The sequence below is a fragment of the Scyliorhinus canicula genome, chromosome 13 (assembly GCF_902713615.1).
Source record: "Scyliorhinus canicula chromosome 13, sScyCan1.1, whole genome shotgun sequence".
In the NCBI taxonomy this organism is placed as follows: Eukaryota; Metazoa; Chordata; class Chondrichthyes; order Carcharhiniformes; family Scyliorhinidae; genus Scyliorhinus; species Scyliorhinus canicula.
The window spans coordinates 24,590,338-24,609,013 of record NC_052158.1 but is presented as its reverse complement, the minus strand read 5'-3'; the positions used below and the strand labels follow the sequence as shown (position 1 = coordinate 24,609,013).

Here is an 18,676-nt window from a genome sequence, read left to right as displayed (position 1 = left end):
AAATCTGGAGGTTTCTCCAATTTTAAGCCTCCCAATACCTCCAATACCTTGTCCCTCCGGTGACAACATACTTGCTCAATATATGCCTCCTCATTCTGTTGGGTGAAGAGAGGTGTACATCATTCAGTTAGCACCCTATCAATGTCCTCTAACTGTATGGATCAATTCTTTTCTTGGTTCATAATGAGCTCTACTTTTGTCCCTAGTTAGCCCCTTCCCATTCAGAGACTTAGAGAATATCTTGGGATTTTCCCTACTTTTACAAGCTAGAGATTTCTGATATCCGCATTTTGCTCTCCTAATTGCTTTCTTAACCTACATCGTGCACTTTCTGTACTCCACTAATACCTCTGGTCAGTTTAATAACATGTGACCGATATTCCGTTTCGCGAATTATATTTGAATATTGTTAACTTTGAAAGTGAAAGATGTAGATGCAAACATTAGAACTGTCCAATACGACTTACTTGTTTTTTGGAGAAGTGCTTTACATTCTTTGAAAAATTAAGGCATAAATAGGGATTAATGCAAAATAGAGCGGTTGCTATATAATTGACAAAGTGAAACATACACGTGCGTCTCTCTCATTTCCATCCAGTTTAATTGTTTTCCGTTTCTGAATTAGCTTTTGTGAATGTGATTGTAATATAAGGCATTCCATTTGGTTGGGTCGCGCGTCATGGGTGACGCACCATTTGTTAAATGCCAGCTAAAGTTTATATTAAAGTACAATCCATCCAAAATTAGAGGATGGGAAGTAACCGTGGTTCCAAAATGTACGCTGCAACTCCATCGGGACTCAAGTGATACATTTTCTGTTTTATAAAAGAAAATTAACATTCTGTTCCTAAATATCAGCAACTGAGGTGATGCAGTTAGACGTAGTTAACGATACAAAAATGGCAGTCCTTAATTAAAAGTAAAAAACGCAGTAGCAACTCAAGTGATAATGATATTCTTTAATCCCATCTCCCCACTTTTCATTGGACGTATTAATTGTTATATGGGAAGAGTTCTAACTTAAACTAGTTCATTGATGACCAAAGTACCTGACATGATTTCAGTCACACGTCAAATTAGAGCATTATTTAACATTGCTGATGAAGACTACATTATTGAAACATGTGCTATCTGTTCTGCCTTCGCAAGTAGCCTGCTTTTGTTTCTCGCAAGCTTCCAAAATAGAATATCTTCTTAATCCCTTGCTTAAAATAACTCGGGCACAATTTCAATAGGGCTCCACAAGATGTACAGCACCACTGTCAGCACAGTACATTTGCTTCTGCAGGTACAACGGTATTCCGTAAATGAACTCTAAAAAGCATAAGATGTGATGCCAAATACAAGTACTAGTTGGGTGTAAGTCACTTTATTTAATTATCTCTCGTCTTGTTTGCCCTTTTTCGAATGAATATGCCTGGACTGTGTGGGTATCCCTGACGGAATTGAATGAATACACTACAAGGGCGTTCATCGTTTTTCATATTTTTTTGCAAAAAAATATTTTGTATATGGAACATAAAATGATAATACCAGAAAACCACATATACAAAAAACAAGCCAACCGCCGCATCAACTCACCTCCTTAGTCTTCCCACCTTCTCTCCTCTCCAACCCGAAGCAATTAAAATTCAAAAATGAAATTCAAAAATCACCTCCTCCCAACCAGACATGCCTCAATTCATTTTTTAAAAAGTCGATAAATGGCCTGTGTCGACTTAATATTTTCGAAGTCCTGGAGTTTTGCCAGGTCTCACACCACACCTCACGTTTAGCGGCTCCACGTCCCGCATAAATGTCTGCCACTGTCCCCTCCCAAATGTCACTTTCGGACAGCAACATATATTGTTGTACCGGAGGTAAAAGCCCTGGGGACGACGGAACTTCTTTCCTCACAAAGGTAATGAACTACAGGTGCCTGACCCCATTCCCTTTAGGCAACTGATATTTTTCTCAAATTCGTCCTGGAAAACAATTTATTCCATACAAGCAAGTCGACGATGTACTCTCGACCCACCTGCTGTCAGACTCGGAACGTCGTACAGAGACATACGGCCAGAAACATATGATAATCGCGATCCGCGCGAATGTAGACATGCGTTTCAACCCAAAATGTTGCCTGCACTGGTTCCACACGCGCAATGCTGAAACGGGGTTACTCAATATCACGGTGGTGATAACGGAACGGGTACCAGCAACAGTGTGCTCAGACCCATTCTCAGATAGGACGCTGTCTCCATCGAACCCCAAACCAACCCCTCGTGCAGAGCCCAGTTCCTGATTCTTGTGATGTTTGCGGCCCAGTAGTAAATCAGCAAACTCGGCAATGCCAGCTCCCTGTCTCACCCCATCTCAAAATACATCCTCCTCACATAAGGGATCTTCCTCTCCCACACGAACCTTGAAATTATCCGAATTACCTTCCGGTGAAGTGCACTTGGGGAGAATGATAGTGCCGTTCTGGAATACGTGTAGGAACGTGGGTAGCACCGTCATCTAAATCATCTGCATGTGCTCAGCCAGTGGCAAGGGAAACATTCCACCATTTAAATTTCAATTAAATAAACTACACCAGTCGTGCCAAATTCAATTCATGCAGCTGGACCCAGGCAACATCTCTCCTCCCTCCGCATGCAGAGGTACCGGTAACCCAAGCCCACAAACCATAACGGCAACTCCCCCACCATCCTCTCATGCCCTATGACATTAATTAGGAACACGTCACTTTCGCCATGTTCAATGTATACCCTGGAAAATGGCCTGATTCCCGTAAGAACTATGAACCTATGAAAGCTCAGCACCGGGGCCGAGATACACAGCAGAAGATAAGCGGCATTGAACGACACTCAGTGCTCAACCCATCCTCACTCAATCCCTCCTCAATTACTCAACATCCGAAGCACCATGATGAATGGCTCTGTCGGCAGAGCAAAACACAGCGGTGAGGGCTAGCACAGTTACATCGTTCCCCAATGGAGCCTGACTTATTCCAAGCCCTTCCGTCGGTATATTACGCATTAGCGCCTGATACATCAGCCGAACAGTATCCACAAAACCCTGGCAAAACGCGATACGGTCCAGCACTTCCTACAAATACGCCCATTCAATCAGATATAAAGCCTTAACCGCATCCATTGCACACACCACTTCTACCTCCTTCTCCTCCAAGGACATCATGGTGACCTTGATCAACTAGCACACATTTGACAACAGGCGTCGCCCCTTCACAAGCCCCATCTGGTCTTTATATTTCACAACTGGTACACAGTACGATATCCGAGAAACTAGCATTTGTTCGACCACCTTTGCATACACATTTAACAGCGAAATCGGGCGGTATGGCTCAGACAGCTCCGTGTCCTTATCTTTCTTTAAAATCAACAAAGTTGACTCCTGCGACAATGTCAGGGATGGGGAGCAGCCCCGCTTCAGCTAGACGTAATAGACATACCCACAAGCATGGAGCCCGACGTTGGTTGTTCGGATACATCGCTGTTTCAATCAGGAAAACATCTTGCGAAGGCTGAGGCAAACCAAGAGGTGTACCTGGGAAGGAAGTGAACTTCGGTTCTCCCAAGACCTGGATGCGAAATTGACGTGGAGAAGGGTCATGTTCAACCGTATAAAACTGCTCCTCTTTGCGAAGGGGTAGGCTTCGGGGTATTATGCCTGAAGAGTCTATGGGTGAGTTACCAGAAAGAAGAGCATTGTTTTGCTACGCCAGAGGAGGCGACGGACTCGAGTAAGGACTATGGATTGGGAGAACTGTTAGGACATTGGATTCTGGAGAAGTTTTTTGTGCAGCTTGAAACGTCTGTGGTGTGTATTCAGGGTCCGGTTTTGGCGGGGAAGCAGTGATCGTTATTACCTTTGTTACTCATTTGGGTGTTGGTGTTTGCGATGGTCTGAGGTGGGGAAACTGGTGGGAATAGAAGAAATTGGAGGCCTTGGGTTTGGGCCACAAGACTGAACAGGCTCGCTGATGGGAGTGAAGTGGGCGTTGCAAGGAGGCAGGTATGTGAGCGCGTGAGGAGAAGGGGATGCGGTTGTTTGTTTTGTTTCAGGGTGGGGAGGGAGTGCTCGGTGTGATTTGATGACAAGGGTGTGTTTGTTGTGGTGCAGTTGCTATAGCTCCAAACGTGAAAATATAAAAACAGACATGAAAAATATAGAACATGCATTAAGTACAGGATGAACACGACGGATCTACATAAACAGATACAGGGAGCAGCATACGGCGTATCGTGCTGCAACGTCGAGAAGATGCACAGACATATCAGTTCAGTTGACAGGAGTGTCATTCAGGTGTCTTATCGCAGCGAGGATGAAGCTGTTTTGGAATATATTGTTCCGTAATCGAGAACGTTTGAAGCGACTGCCCGACGGAATAGATTGGAAGAGAAAGTAACTCGTGTTGGAGGAGTTTTTCATTATGCTGCCCGCGTTCCCAAGATATCTGGAGCTGCTGACAGAGTTATTCGATGGAAGACATGTCGCGTGACGAAGTACGCAATGCTTACGACTCTGTCTAGTTTGTTACGTTCTTGCACAGATAAATTGTCACGCCAAGCAGGGATGCAGGAGTTTTGTGGTGTATCTATAAAAATGGCACGATACTTCGTTGACATGCCCCATATCCTGATGAATTAAATTAGCTGTTGTGCTTTCTTGGTTGCAGCTTCGAATTGGGTAGACTAACAGTTATTGTTGGTGATGTTTACCCTGTTATGGCAGAGGCGCTTTCAGAACCCCGAAATGTATCATGGAGTTCAACCATCCTCCCCCTTTCATGTATTGTTGCTTTTGAACTACACGGCTTGTTCTCCAGGTGTGGTATTACAATTTTGGACACGTGGGATTTGAAACACAAAACAATGTTTATTCCATTAATTCAACTTAACATTTTAAATTAACACTGGATCTCTTAGCACCCTTTACTTCAAAGATAACCCCGAAAATAATACAACACTAATTAATCTCTCAAAATGTTCCTTCAAACCTCCAGAATAGTTCACCTTTAACAACAGCCATGAGGTTACATTCAAAATAATTATCGTCTTTAGATTTTCAGATATCGACAGACCAGTTCTGTGTTTTCTTCTTGCAGCTTTTTGAAAAACAGATAAACACTCCCAGCCTTCTCCTCAAACCTGAAACCAAAAGCAGAAGTGAGCTCAGCACAGCTCCCCCCACCCTCTGACATCACGTCAGTGCTATGAGCTCCTCCATTTCGTAAAGGTACATCCTTCTCGATTGACAATCTCTTTGAAAAAGAAAGTCAATGCACGATCCATCCATTCCTCTGTGCCTCGGCAATTCGCTTTAATGTTAGATACCTCAGTTCAATCTGATCACAGACTCCCTTGCAATTCTCCAAGGCAGGAGCTCCGGTTACCACAGCTTTCATGCAGTCACATGCCTGTTGAAAGTCCGCTGTCCATTGACATTTTTGACGTTTCTTTAGCGCGTCCATCAGTGGAGTAATCACGCCACAAACCTTTTGCACAAAGTTTCGATCAAAGCCACTCATGCGAAGAAATCACATTATTTCCCTTAGTCTTGAGGGTATCGGAAACAGCTCAAGGAAAATTATTTTAGCTTCTCCAAATTCACGTTCGGCTAGTTTCATCTCCAAACCCGCCTCCTGAATTCGATCGAAGCAATCCATACGATGTTTTAAATGTTATTTCCACATCTGGAAGTTGGAAATAATAGTACATTGTCCCACTTTCTCAATCAATCCTTCAAATGTGGTATATTGTAAGAGTCCATTCTTGTAACTGCATTCACATTTCGATAGTCCACACACAGCCGTTGGGTACAGTTTGGTTTCGGTACCATCAATATGGGTGATCTACATTGGCTGCAACCCACTTCAATTATGCTATTCTTCAGCATCTCTCAATCTCTTTGTTAACCTGTGCCAATTTTAAAGGATTATGTCTATATGGATGATGTTTGCTAGGAACAGCATTTCCCACATCTACATCATGTATGGCCACTTTAGTATTTCCCAATTTGTCTCTACAATCGTGCCCATGTGATATCAACAACTCTTTCAAGTCAGTTAATTTTCCCTCTGGAAGGCAACTTAACAATTCATCCCAATTTTTAAGAACATCCTCATTTTCCAATTCAATTTGAGGTATGTCAAATTCACAGTCATCTGAATTTGGTTCGTCACTTTGAGTTAGAATCATTAAAACCTCCTTTTTCTCTCCTTCCCTTTCAAAGTACCTTTTAACCATATTCACATGACACACTCGGTGAGTCTTCCTTCTAGCTGGTGTTTTACCACATAATTCACCTCACTTAATTTCCGTTCAATGTGGTACGGTCCACAAAACCTAGATTTTAAAGACTCACCTACCACTGATAACAACACTAAAACATTATCTCCACTTGCAAAACTACGACCTGTAGATTTCTTGTCCGCTGCTCATATCATCACATTTTGTGCAACATTAAAATGTTGTCTAGTCCATTAACCTACACTATTTCATTGTTCCCTAAAATTTGACAGGTAATCCAATAGTGTAATTTCCGATTTCTCACCCACCAATTTTTCTTTGATCAACTTAAGTGGTCCTCTTACCTCATGCCAAAATTTGGTTCAAATTGACTACATTTGGTTGACTCATTAGGTGCATCCCTAATTTCAAACAATACGAAAGGAATTCCTTTATCACAATCCTCTGGATAATCTTGAAAATACGCCCTCAACATTTTCTTTAATGTCTGATGCCACCTGTCTAATGCTCCCAGCGATTCTGGAAGGTACGCAGTTGATTTAAATTGTTTTATTCCTAAACTATCCACAACTTATTTGAATAACTTTGAAGTAAAATTCGATCCTTGATCCGATTGAATGTCTGTGGGTAGTCCATATGTAGTAAATAATTTAAGTAACTCCTCCACAATCCGTTTAGCTGTAATATTACGTACTAGAATGGTCTCTGGAAACCGAGTAGACACATCCGTTCCAGTCACAAAATATTGACTCCAACTTTTAGTGTTCGGAAGCGGTCCGACGCAATCGATTAGGACGCTTGTATAGGTTCCTCAAATGCTGGAATGGGTGTTAAGGGCGCTGGTTTTATCACTGCTTGACGTTTCCCTATCACTTGACATGTCTGACATGAATGAAAAAATTTAACTACACCTTTATTTAGTCCAGGCCAATAAAAATGTTTCTGGATTTTAGTTTGAGTTTTCATTATTCCCAAACGACCTCCCACTGGTACCTCATGTGCAAATCGCAACACGTCATTTCTATACACTACGGGCAATACTACTTGATGAACTTCTGCCCATTTTTCATCCGGCTGCATATGTATAGGTCTCCAGTTTCTCATCAATACATCACTTTTACGGTAATAACTGGTTTACTCTCAGATTGCTCTTTTGTATATGCTTTCTGATATATCCGTTTCATTTCTACATCGTTCTGTTGTAACTCCGCCAGTTTTCCTGAACTAAAAATACCCGCCTCATCCTCTACCTGTTCTTGTTCTTTTTCAACCATCTGATCAAAAATCGTTTCTGATAATTGCACTTCAACTTCATCTTCACTCTCTGATTTATCCTCTTGTCTTAACCTGTGACTTTGCCACCGGGTTACTACACAATCCGGAAAAATCCCAGGATATGCGTCCTTCAACAGTCCAGTTGTCTTATTTTACACTGGCCTTTCAACCACAGTTGGCACCACTCCCGCCTGTGATCCAGCTATATCATTCCCCAAGATCAACTGTGTTCCTGGACAAGAAAGTTTCTCTATTACTCCCACTACCACTTCACAGCTCCAGGGTCCCAGGTTCAGTTCCCGGCTGGGTCACTGTCTGTGCCGAGTCTGCACGTCCTCCCCGTGTGTGCGTCGGTTTCCTCCGGGTGCTCCGGTTTCCTCCCACAGTCCAAAGATGTGCGGGTTAGGTAGATTGGCCATGCTAAATTGCCCGTAGTGTCCTAAAAAGTAAGGTTAAGGGGGGTGGGGTTGTTGGGTTACGGGTATAGGGTGGATATGTGGGTTTGAGTAGGGTGATCATTGCTCGGCACAACATCGAGGGCCGAAGGGCCTGTTCTGTGCTGTACTGTTCTATGTTCTATGTTCTACCACTCTTCACTGGACTTTCCAACCTTACCTTACATAATGGAATGCGATTGCTCTCACCTTGAATTCCACATATCACCACCTTTTCTGACAATATTTTTACCAAACTACATAATTCCTCATCTTTTACCATTGAACCTTGACTAGCCCCTGTATCTCTCAAAATTGTGCCTTCTTTACCTGCTCGTCCTGATACACATGAGTAAACTTTACCGATCCAAGTAAATTCTTTAAAGACATCTGGCAACTTCTTAACAATTACGTCTTGAACAGACCGTACAATCGTTTGCACCTCCTTCGCATCCCTTGGATTTTCCTTTCCCACGCTAACGGATCCCACTAACATACCTTGTTTTCCCACATCTGCCTTCCCAGTGCTTTTCTTCAACCAGCAACACTGTGACTTTACATGGCATAGTTTATTACAGTAAAAACATATTAAACTTTTCTATCGTTCTCACCCTCGTTGATTTCTTTTTTTTAATCTGAGGAACACTATTTAGTGTCTCCCATCAGATCACCTTTACCTTTACCACTTGAGTTCTCATGTCCACAGTTTCTATCCCTCACCAGCTGAAATTGATGTCGGAAACCAATCTTTGATTTATGAACTAATTCATAATCATCTGCCATTTCTGCTGCCACTCTAGCAGTTTTAAACCTCTGTTCTTCCACATGAGTTCCCACTGCATCAGGAATAGAATTTTTAAACTCCTCCAAAAGTATAATTCCTCTGAGAGTTTCATACCTTTAGTCTATTTTAAAAGCCCTTATCCACCTATTAAAAATACTCTGTTTGAGCCTTTCAAACGCCATGCATGTTTGATCAAATTATTTCCTTAAATTTCTAAACCTTTGTCTGTAAGCTTCAGGCACTAGCTTATATGCACTTAAGATGGATTTCTTCACCTCCTCATACGTTCCAGATACCTCCTCCGATAGTGATGCAAACACTTCACTAGCTCTACCAACTAGCTTTTTTTGAATCAGTAATACCCACATGCCCTGTGGCCATTTCATTTGTTTAGCTACCTTCTCAAATGAAATGAAAAAGACTTCAAATTGCTTCTCGTCAAACATTGACAATGCTTGGACATATTTAAATAGATTCCAACCAAGACTACTACGACGATGCTCTTTCTCACTATCCCCATCACTATCATCCCACTGTACGTTTACCTTTTCATCAGCCAATTTTAATTGACTGTCATGTTTCATGGCAATTTCGTGAAGTTCAAAATCCCTCTCTTTCTCTTTTTTCCCTGATCTGTACCTCCCTTTATTTTTAGTTTTGTTCTGCTCAGGCTATTCTTTCTTATCTCCTTTCTTCTCTCTCCTTTTCTTTTTCCTGCCTTCTCTTTCTTTTTCCTCACTCTCACTCTCGTATTCTTTCTTATGTTCCATTCGTTTAATTTGCAACTGATTTTTTGCCATTTTCAATGAGTCAGACTCTAACTCAGGCAACTTTAAATGCGAAACCACCGCCATAATTACCTCATCTTTTCGCATTTGTCAGGTAATGTTAACTGCAATGTTTTGCCAAACCTAACAGTCTGCTTTTTGTCTCTGTGCGTAAGCTACGGTGTGTGACATTTTCCACCCCACAAAACGTCTGGGCCTCTGGAAGAGCCATTGTTCACAACACTCTCCCCACTTAAACTAAAATACCACAAGGGAAAAGCAACAAACCTTCACTGTCTGTAAGTTCACAAAAGCCAATCCAATAGATAGACTTTAATCCGCCTCGAGCACCCAATTGTTATGGGAGAGGCGTTATCGGAACCCCTAAATGTGTCATGGAGATCAACCAACCTCCGCCTTTAACGTATTGTTGCTTTTGAAGGACACGGCGTGTTGTCCAGGTGTGGTATTACAATTATGTACACGTGGGTTTTTAAACACACAAAACAATTCCATGAATTCAACTTAACCTTTGAAATAAACATTGACTCACTTAACACCCCTTACTTCAAAGATCACCCCGAACATAATTTCAACATTAAATAATCCCTCAAAGTGCTCCTTCAAAGCTCCAAAATACTTCACCTTTACAAACAGACATGAGTTCACATTCAATATACGTATAGTCTTTGGATTTTGAGACATCAACAGACCCGTTCTGTATGTTCTTCTGCAGCATTTTTCAAAACACAGAAACACTCCCAGCTTTCTCCTCAAACCTGAAACCAAAAGCAGAAGTGAGCTCAGCACAGCTCATTCCACCCTCTGTATAACTTCAGTAATATGAGCTGATCCATGTCTTAAAGGTGCATTGATTAAACATCCATTTATTAAAGGTAGTCTCACATGAAAACCCCCAGGAATCCGATTCTGTCGATTCTGTCAAGGGGCAGCATGGTAGCATGGCGGTTAGCATAAATGCTTCACAGCTCCAGGGTCCCAGGTTCGATTCCCGGCTGGGTCACTGTCTGTGCGGAGTCTGCACGTCCTCCCCGTGTGTGCGTGGGTTTCCTCCGTTTGCCCCGGTTTCCTCCCACAGTCCAAAGATGTGCGGGTTAGGTGGATTGGCCATGCTAAAATTGCCCGTAGTGTCCTAATAAAAGTAAGGTTAAGGGGGGGTTGTTGGGTTATGGGTATCGGGTGGATACGTGGGTTTGAGTAGGGTGATCATTGCTCGGCACAACATCGAGGGCCGAAGGGCCTGTTCTGTGCTGTACTGTTCTATGTTCTATGTTCTAACCATATGCACCTCGGCACCATTCATACAGAAAGAGTTACTTACCTTTCAGAAGTACATTACCAGCTCGTTAGTTTTGCTCAGTTTGAAGCACAGATTGTTTCCATTGCACCAATCCACTAAGCTTTCTGTCTCTGACTTATCGCTGTTTGAGATATCAGCCATTGTGTCTGTGTCGTCATTAAACCTGTAGATGGGCTTGGAGCCGAATGTTGCCGCACAGTCGTGTGTATAAGGAGTATAGTCATTGAATAATCAGCTAATGAGACTATCGTGGATGAAACGTTGATGTTTGTCCATACTGATTTCAGTCTGTGGGTCTGGAAGTCTATGATCCCGTTGCAGAAGGACGAGCCGAGTATTAGGTTTTGGAGCTGGGATAAGAGCCTGGCTGGTGTTATGGAGCTGCAATCAACGAACAGACCCCTGAAATTTGTGCCCTTGTTGTCGAGATATTCAGGTATCATTGCAGGACCAGGGTAATAGCATCTTCAGTGGACCTGTTGTGGCGATATTGTTGAGGTCTCACCTGGAATACTATTTTGGTCTCCTTACCTTCCTCTGGAGGGGTTACTGCGAAGGATTACCAGGTTGTTTCCAAGGATGGAAGGACGGGCGGATAAGCAAAAATTGGATAGTATAGGATTGCATGCGCTGGAGTTCAGCAGACGAGGAGAAATCTCACAGCAACCTATAATATTCAACAGGATTAGAGAGGTTACATTCTATAACGGTGCTCCCGATAGCGGGCTCCTCGGAACCAGCGGTCACAGTCTGATGATACGGGGTAGACCATTCACGACAGAGATTAGGTTAACATTCTTGAACCAGAGAGTGGTTGTCCTTCAGAATTCATTCAGACAGGAAGTAGTTGAAGCCAAATGTTTTCAAGAAGCATTTCGATTACAGGACTTGGGGCGAAGGGGATCAAACGATTTGGGGGATAGAGCGATCAGGCTATTGAGATGGATGATCAGCTATTATTACAATGAACGTTGAAGCAAGCGCGAAGTGCCGAATGCCCTCTTCCTATTTGTTTTATACATTTCGAGTAGCCAATTATTATTTTTTTACGAAGAACAAAGAACAAATAAAAGTACCGCACAGGAAAAGGCCGTTCGGCCCACCAAGCGTGTGCCGACCATGCTGTCCTTCTAAACTAAAATCTTCTGCACTTCCTGTGTCCATATCCCTCTATTCCCATCCGGTTCATGTATTTCTCAAGATGCCCCTTAAATGTCACTAACGTCCCTGCTTCCACCACGTCCTCCGGCAGCAAGTTCCAGGCACCCAATGCCCTCTGTGTTAAAAAAGGGACAAATTAATTTGGCCAATCCACCTAACCTGCACATCTTTGGGTTGTGGGGGTGAAACCCACGCAGACTCGGGGAGAATGTGCAAACTGCATACGGACTATGATTCAGGGCCGGGATTCGAATCCGGGTCCTCAGCGTTGCAGCCCCAGTGCCAACATCTGCACCATGCGCCACCCCATTCCTGTTCCTATTTTGTATGTCTTTGTGTTTCTACTAAATGCACAGGCTTCGATGACTTACCACGGTCCTCAGAGCTCGTCAGTACAAGTATTAATTATGTGGAAGTCAGCAGATCTTCGCACCTTCACCATCAGATTCCACACTGCCGATGGCAAAATCACTCTCATTATCTGTACATCCCAGATAATCCAACATCAAATATATGAAAGGTCACCTGTACCGAAGATTTTTCCGAGGCATCAAATTATGATTTCACGTTCCGATTGACAGACATCAATGCTTAACTCGTTGACAACGTGCGATGGCCTAAGTGTTCAATGGGGCCCCATGTGTCCACGGGTATGCTGAAGGTACAGAGCAAGCATCTGCTTATAGCATTCTCAACAATGGATTCGACATAATGAATACATATAACCAGTCCAACGAAATTGAAATCAAGGTATGGTAGTCTCCTGGTGTTAACGTGCTGACGAGTTGACCATGAATGCATCAGCAGCAGAACGCGGGCTCCAAGTGAGTGACTTACGTTTGCCGACGTTCTCATCTCTCGCAGTTCTTTCGCTGGGAGTGTTTAAGGTTTCAATTACCAAATCAGGTAATGATTTAGGGAGAGCTGATTCGACTTGACAATTTTCTGATTTCCATTAAGCTTTCAGCCATTGCCATGAGCATAAACCCCAATGTTGATATCCCCTTCTCTGCCAGTATGGCTGCATCTTGCAACCTTTATAGCACTGGTTACTCTTTCTCAGTTGACTGTATGAGCCCTCCTTGTTAAGCTCTTGTTTATTCACTTCATTCTTGGAGATAAATTCTGGCCGATGCCAAACATTACATTTTTCTGCTTCCTCCAAATTGCCGTGAATGCAATTGAAGAAACATTCAATCACTTACTCAAACAGCCTTCTGTGGTAAAGCACTCCATATGTTCAAAATTCTTGGAGTGAAGAAATGTTTCCTCATTTCTGTCCCAAGTGGTCTACCTTGTATCCTGACACCGGGTACCATGATTCTAGATTCCCAAAGAGGGGAAACATCCTCTTGCTTTTAATCTGTACATCACTTCTCGGATTCTCTACAGTTCACTTCGATATCCTCTCATTGTTCTGTATTCCAGTGAACACAAAGTCATTCGAACCGATCTCTCCCCATTGGATAATCCCGTGGACTCCAGTATCAACGTAATGGCCCATTGCTGCACTGCCTGGAAAGCAAGTATATCATTTCCTATGAAGGAAGATAGATTGCATTCAATTCTCCAGATTATGTCTCACCGATACCCTAAATAACTGCAGTGAGACATCTGCATGACTGAACACAAATCATCTTACAGTGGAGGAAGGGCCAAAGTACTGATTGCTGCCTTACCCGCCAATCACTGCCTTCCACTCAGAATATTACCAATTAATTGCCAGTCGCAATTTATTGTCTCTCACGTTCTGTCCACGGAAATAAATTACCCCTGCCTCGACTGTTGTAATTGTGCAAACCAATCACTTATAATGGACCTAATAAAAAGCCTTCTGATAGTCCAAATATACCACATCCATTGTCGTCCCTTATGTATACCATTAGTTATTTCCTTAAATCAAAAACTCCCGCAGAGTTAAGTGTGATGTGTTTTTCATAAAACAATGCTGGCTTTGTCTATTCCCATTAACGTCTTCCACATGTTCAGTTTTCAAGTATTTTGTAGCAGACTAGCGTACCCCCCACGAGTAATGTCAAGGGGCTGACCTGAAATTTCATAGAATTTGCAGTGCACAGAGAGGCCATTCGGCCTGAAGAAGTGGACGGTATGTTTTCAGAAAACCATACGGTTTTCTAAAATGGGTCAGCATGCAACGAGCAGATACTGACGTTAAACAATAGCACAGTTTGTCACGAGAAACCTGCTTGATTTCAGGCAGGCGTTTGGCAGCATCTAACAGAAGTCGTGTTGGTATACTTCGAAAGAGTATGGCTTTGAGGAGTGGTAGATTATTAATTTCAAAGATGTAAACGTCAATTTCATCTGCTGGCTGGAATATAATGTTAATCTTTATTGTCACATGTAGTCTTACGTTTACACTGCAATGATGTTACTGTGAAAAAGGCCATACTCGCCGCATTCCGGCGCCTATTATGGTACACATGGCATAATTCAGAATATCCAAATTACTTAGTCGCAAATGTTTCGGGACTTGTGGGGGGGAAACCGAGCGCCCAGAGGAAACCCACACAGGCACAGGAAGAATGTGCAGACTTCATGAAGACAGTGATCCAAGCCGGGAATCGAACCGGGGAACCTGGAGCCCAGCTACACTGAGCTACCGTGCTGCCCAAATATCGTGTATACTTGAGAGTTCCTGAGTCAAGATTCATCTACAAGCTAGTGAGAACAATAATATGATTGTTGGGGGTAAATAAGCCTACGCAACCACGACCGCGCTCTCGACCCTACGCCCATCAGTAATTCTCCCAGACTTTGCGTGGTATATCAGATCAGACATGTAAATCTACAAGTTCCCCTTAATACGAAGTCATATCTGCAGGTAGAGTCATCGAATGTAAAGAATATGCTCCGCAAAGAATTTGAAATAAACGGCGAAAGTTCTCGCAATTTGGATTTTGAAACAAATGAAAGAACTAGTTCTTATGTTGTCCTCATACTTGTTCAATTTGTGACAGCAGAGTTGTGTTCACTTCTTTTTAACGTTAACCTCAATGTAGACAACCATAATATTGGAACACATAACATGCGTGACGGCCACGTTTGTTTTCTTCCAAACCCAACTGTACCGTTTTCTGAGACAGCACCACGTGGCTTGGCTGTACATTGAATAATCACAAAGATTCTCCAAAATGAAGAAATATACAATAAATACGGGATGCCAAGCGGGATCTGCGTGAGTAAGCATACTGAATTATCAGATCTGCGATTCCTTGATGCTCAACTGCGCTTTCTCTCCGCATGTGTTGCTGACCAGGCCAGTATCTGCCACACGGTCTAAATTAAAGTAATTAATTTTGTATTGTAATATCTGCCGTGTTCTGCGTCCACTCGTGAGATGGGGATAAAAATAGTAAGTTTAGAAATCTGGATGCATGTATTTGAGCTGAGAATTGTGAGAAAACTGACTTCCTAGAATCATAGACCTTATATTGCACCGGCCATTAGAAAGAACACCCAAGTAAGCACACGCCTCCACCCTAACCCATAACTTGTGGGCACTAAGGGATAATTTAGAATGGCCAAAACACCCACCCTTCACATTTCTGCACTGCGGGAGGAAAGCCGAGCACCCACAGAAAATGTACGCAGAGGAAGTCAGTCATCCGAGGCTAGAATTCAACATGGGTACCTGCAGCTGTGTTGCAGCAGTGCTAACCATTGTGCATCGTGCCGCCCACTAATCCAAGTTGGTCAATACAAGGTATAATATAATTTAAAATAGAATTTACACTGCAGAAGGAGGCCATTCTGCACATCGATTCTGCAGCGGCTCTTGGAAAGAGCACCTTACGTAAGCCCACAGCTGCACCCTATCCCCATAACCCAGCAACCCCAGCTCATCTAAGGGAAATTTTGCATGCGCAATCCACCTAACCTGCACATATTTGGACTGTAAGAGGAAACCGGACAACCCGAAGAAAACCCACGCAGACACGGTGAGAACGTGCAGACTGTGCACAGCTCGTCACCCAAGCGGAATTTGAAATTGGGACCCTATCGCTGTGAAGCCATAGTGCTAACCGCTCTGCTACCATGCTGCCCGATGGTCGAAATAGGGTGAGTACGTAACATTTATCCCATCTGTCTGACCTATTTGTATAATTTTCACATTGCGGCAAGCATGACAGAACAATGGTGTTTAAATATTTTCAGTCTGGCGGAAAGAGTCTCCAGATTGTGATGCTGTGTTGCAATTTTCTGCTCCACACAATCCAATATTAAAAATAACTCCATCATTAATTTCGGTTTCATACTCAACGTGTCGGTCGCAAGTTGAACAGATGACGTTTCAGCCTATGTTGACTTGATGTGCGAAAGATTTCTGCATAAGTACGCTGCGGCTGAACGACCTATTATTTCTTTCGTACTTTGGAACATTGGAAAATGAGAAGTGGTGGAAGTTCAATTGAAGGAAATCATGCGAAATGCACAAATAAATGTCAATTCGCCAAATTCAGTTTTGCCATTGCCAACGTTCTGTTTCACTACCGATTTATCTTTCTTTCAATCCACTCAATTTGTATTTCAATGCCGATGTTTGTTTCTCTGATTCTTTTATGCGTAGTCAGTATCCACCCCATTCGGACTGGTTGCGACTCTGTATGTCTAGTTTAATGATCATTGGATGTGCAAAAGGGACTAAATTGAATCATATGCCCAGCATATGAAGTGAACTCAGAAACGTGTTCAGCTTTACAAACGACACGTGGTTGCACTTTTAAGCAAAGGCTAACATTTGAAGATTCTGCAAAGTATAACTTGGAGTCCATGTTCCTGAATGCTGTGGTGTCTTTGGTACTTCAAAGGAATATGCTTAATTCACAAGGACTGTGTTTTACTTCCCATATTAGGGGTAACGTGCACTTTCTAAATAGTTCCTCTGCTTCCTACTTTGAGTAATTTAATCAGCAGCAGGATAAAGTCCAGCACAGAGACTGACTGTTGTCTGCTGAGCACCAATTGCTACCATCAATGTATCTATTGAATGGTATGTTTAGCATCACCGGGCGGACAAAGAATAAATAATAATTCTTACCCGAAGCAATTTTGGCGCTTGTTCCATCTGGAATTAAGGACAACAATGCATTATGAATTATTTATTCCTCTGGAAAATTCGGTATTGTAGTGGGCATGACAGAACGCGTAAAACACAGAGCTTCGGGTAAAAAAATGGTCGATCTTAAATGCAGCTAATAATACGAAAACTAAGCCCGACATCTGTTAACTAGAAAAGGATGAATCAAGATTTTGGTTTTTTGAATAGAAATTTAATGTATTACATTGTCGGGTCAAGAGTGATTTCAGGCGCAAATATTTTTATTTTCCCTGAACTGGCCTTCGGAAATGATATTACAATTAACTCCGCGAAGAGGCCTAACATCAGGGAAACGGGATGTGGACCACATTACATCAATCAGACCGTGGCGTGTGGAACTTGAATAACTCCTTGTTGAAGTGTGCGTGTCGTCCTAAAGTGAAAGTGTTTCCCACAATCTGGTCAAGAAACAGCATGGCTTTGTCATACTCGTGTATGTATGCGTTGTATGCAAAGCCCGAGATATATCCAGCAGCAGTGTCGTCGGCGTCATGAAAACAGTTGGGAGACACTTTCCCAAGCAGTTTGTAATTTTGAAAACAGGACCCATCATATCCCTTGGCAGAAGGAGTAACAGTGGCAAGTTAGCCCTTTGCTGATTAACCGTACCGTGACATCGTAGCGAAGGAATTATTGCTCATTGTTAGAGAATACGTACTGCAACATGCAGGACTTGGGACAATGTTACAGAATGTACTGGCCAGGTCCTGTAGGACCTAGCTGCTATGATGCGTCAGCAAAAGGAGTTTCAGAAAAGAACACGATGAAGAATACTTGAACTCGTCCTCATCTACCGTGCTGCCACCAATTTATATATGTTTATATCAATACAGGTATAGAAGTAATTATAACAGTTCATCCTTTGCGGAAACGGGTTTTCACCTTAAATTAGAGGCTAAATTCCATTGTGTTGCGTTGTCTTACCACCAAGTTACAGTGGGATAGATTTTGAACAATAGCTTCAATCGAGGCATGCATAAGTCGCTTCCGGCAACCAGTAACAGTATTGCACTGAATCACAATCTGTTAACTCAAATTGCAGTCAATCCTCCATTAATTGTTAGTCTACAAGCGGAAGAGAAACAAGTGATCAATGAAGAGAGCAGAACCTCTTACCAGTTGCTACATCTGCCATACACCGAACATTAAATAGTTAATCAGCTCAAGTAACGTATCCAAATTCGTTTCAGCCATCTTCAGCCAGTGGCTGCAGTTTCGGAATCCCGCACAAACCCCAACAGAGCTTGCCCCATTAGTGATTTGTTTATTTAGCGTATTCGATTCATACAGGACGAAATACAGTGCTGCTGCCAATGCTTCGTTCCCCAGAATAGTATTGAGAACATATGTCCCTATGTCATGTGAGACTACCTTGAAGCAATGGGTGTTTATAAATGGGTGTTTATTACTGTAGTGATATCAGAGAGTGGGTGGAGCTGGGCTGTCTGTCAGCTTTTTACTTTCGTTTAGACTGTTTGCTGCAGGAGTGTTTTAGTTTCGTTTTCAGAGCTGGATAGGTGCAGTCACAGCTGAATGTGAATTAGCGTCTCTCTCTGTAATC

At 42.6% G+C, this 18,676-nt stretch overlaps 1 protein-coding gene across 1 annotated transcript in view; it reads right to left on the bottom strand.

Annotated features, from left to right (window-relative positions):
• LOC119975528 overlaps window positions 1-18,676 on the bottom strand; it is a 177,155-nt gene that overhangs the window by 110,251 nt on the left and 48,228 nt on the right. The window contains exons 4-5 of the mRNA XM_038815318.1: window positions 17,056-17,082; window positions 468-494 (exon numbers count right to left, since the gene is read on the bottom strand). Of these exons, the coding sequence (XP_038671246.1) occupies window position 468 (1 nt within the window). The 5' untranslated portion in view covers window positions 469-494; window positions 17,056-17,082. The remainder of the gene's footprint in view (window positions 1-467; window positions 495-17,055; window positions 17,083-18,676) is intronic.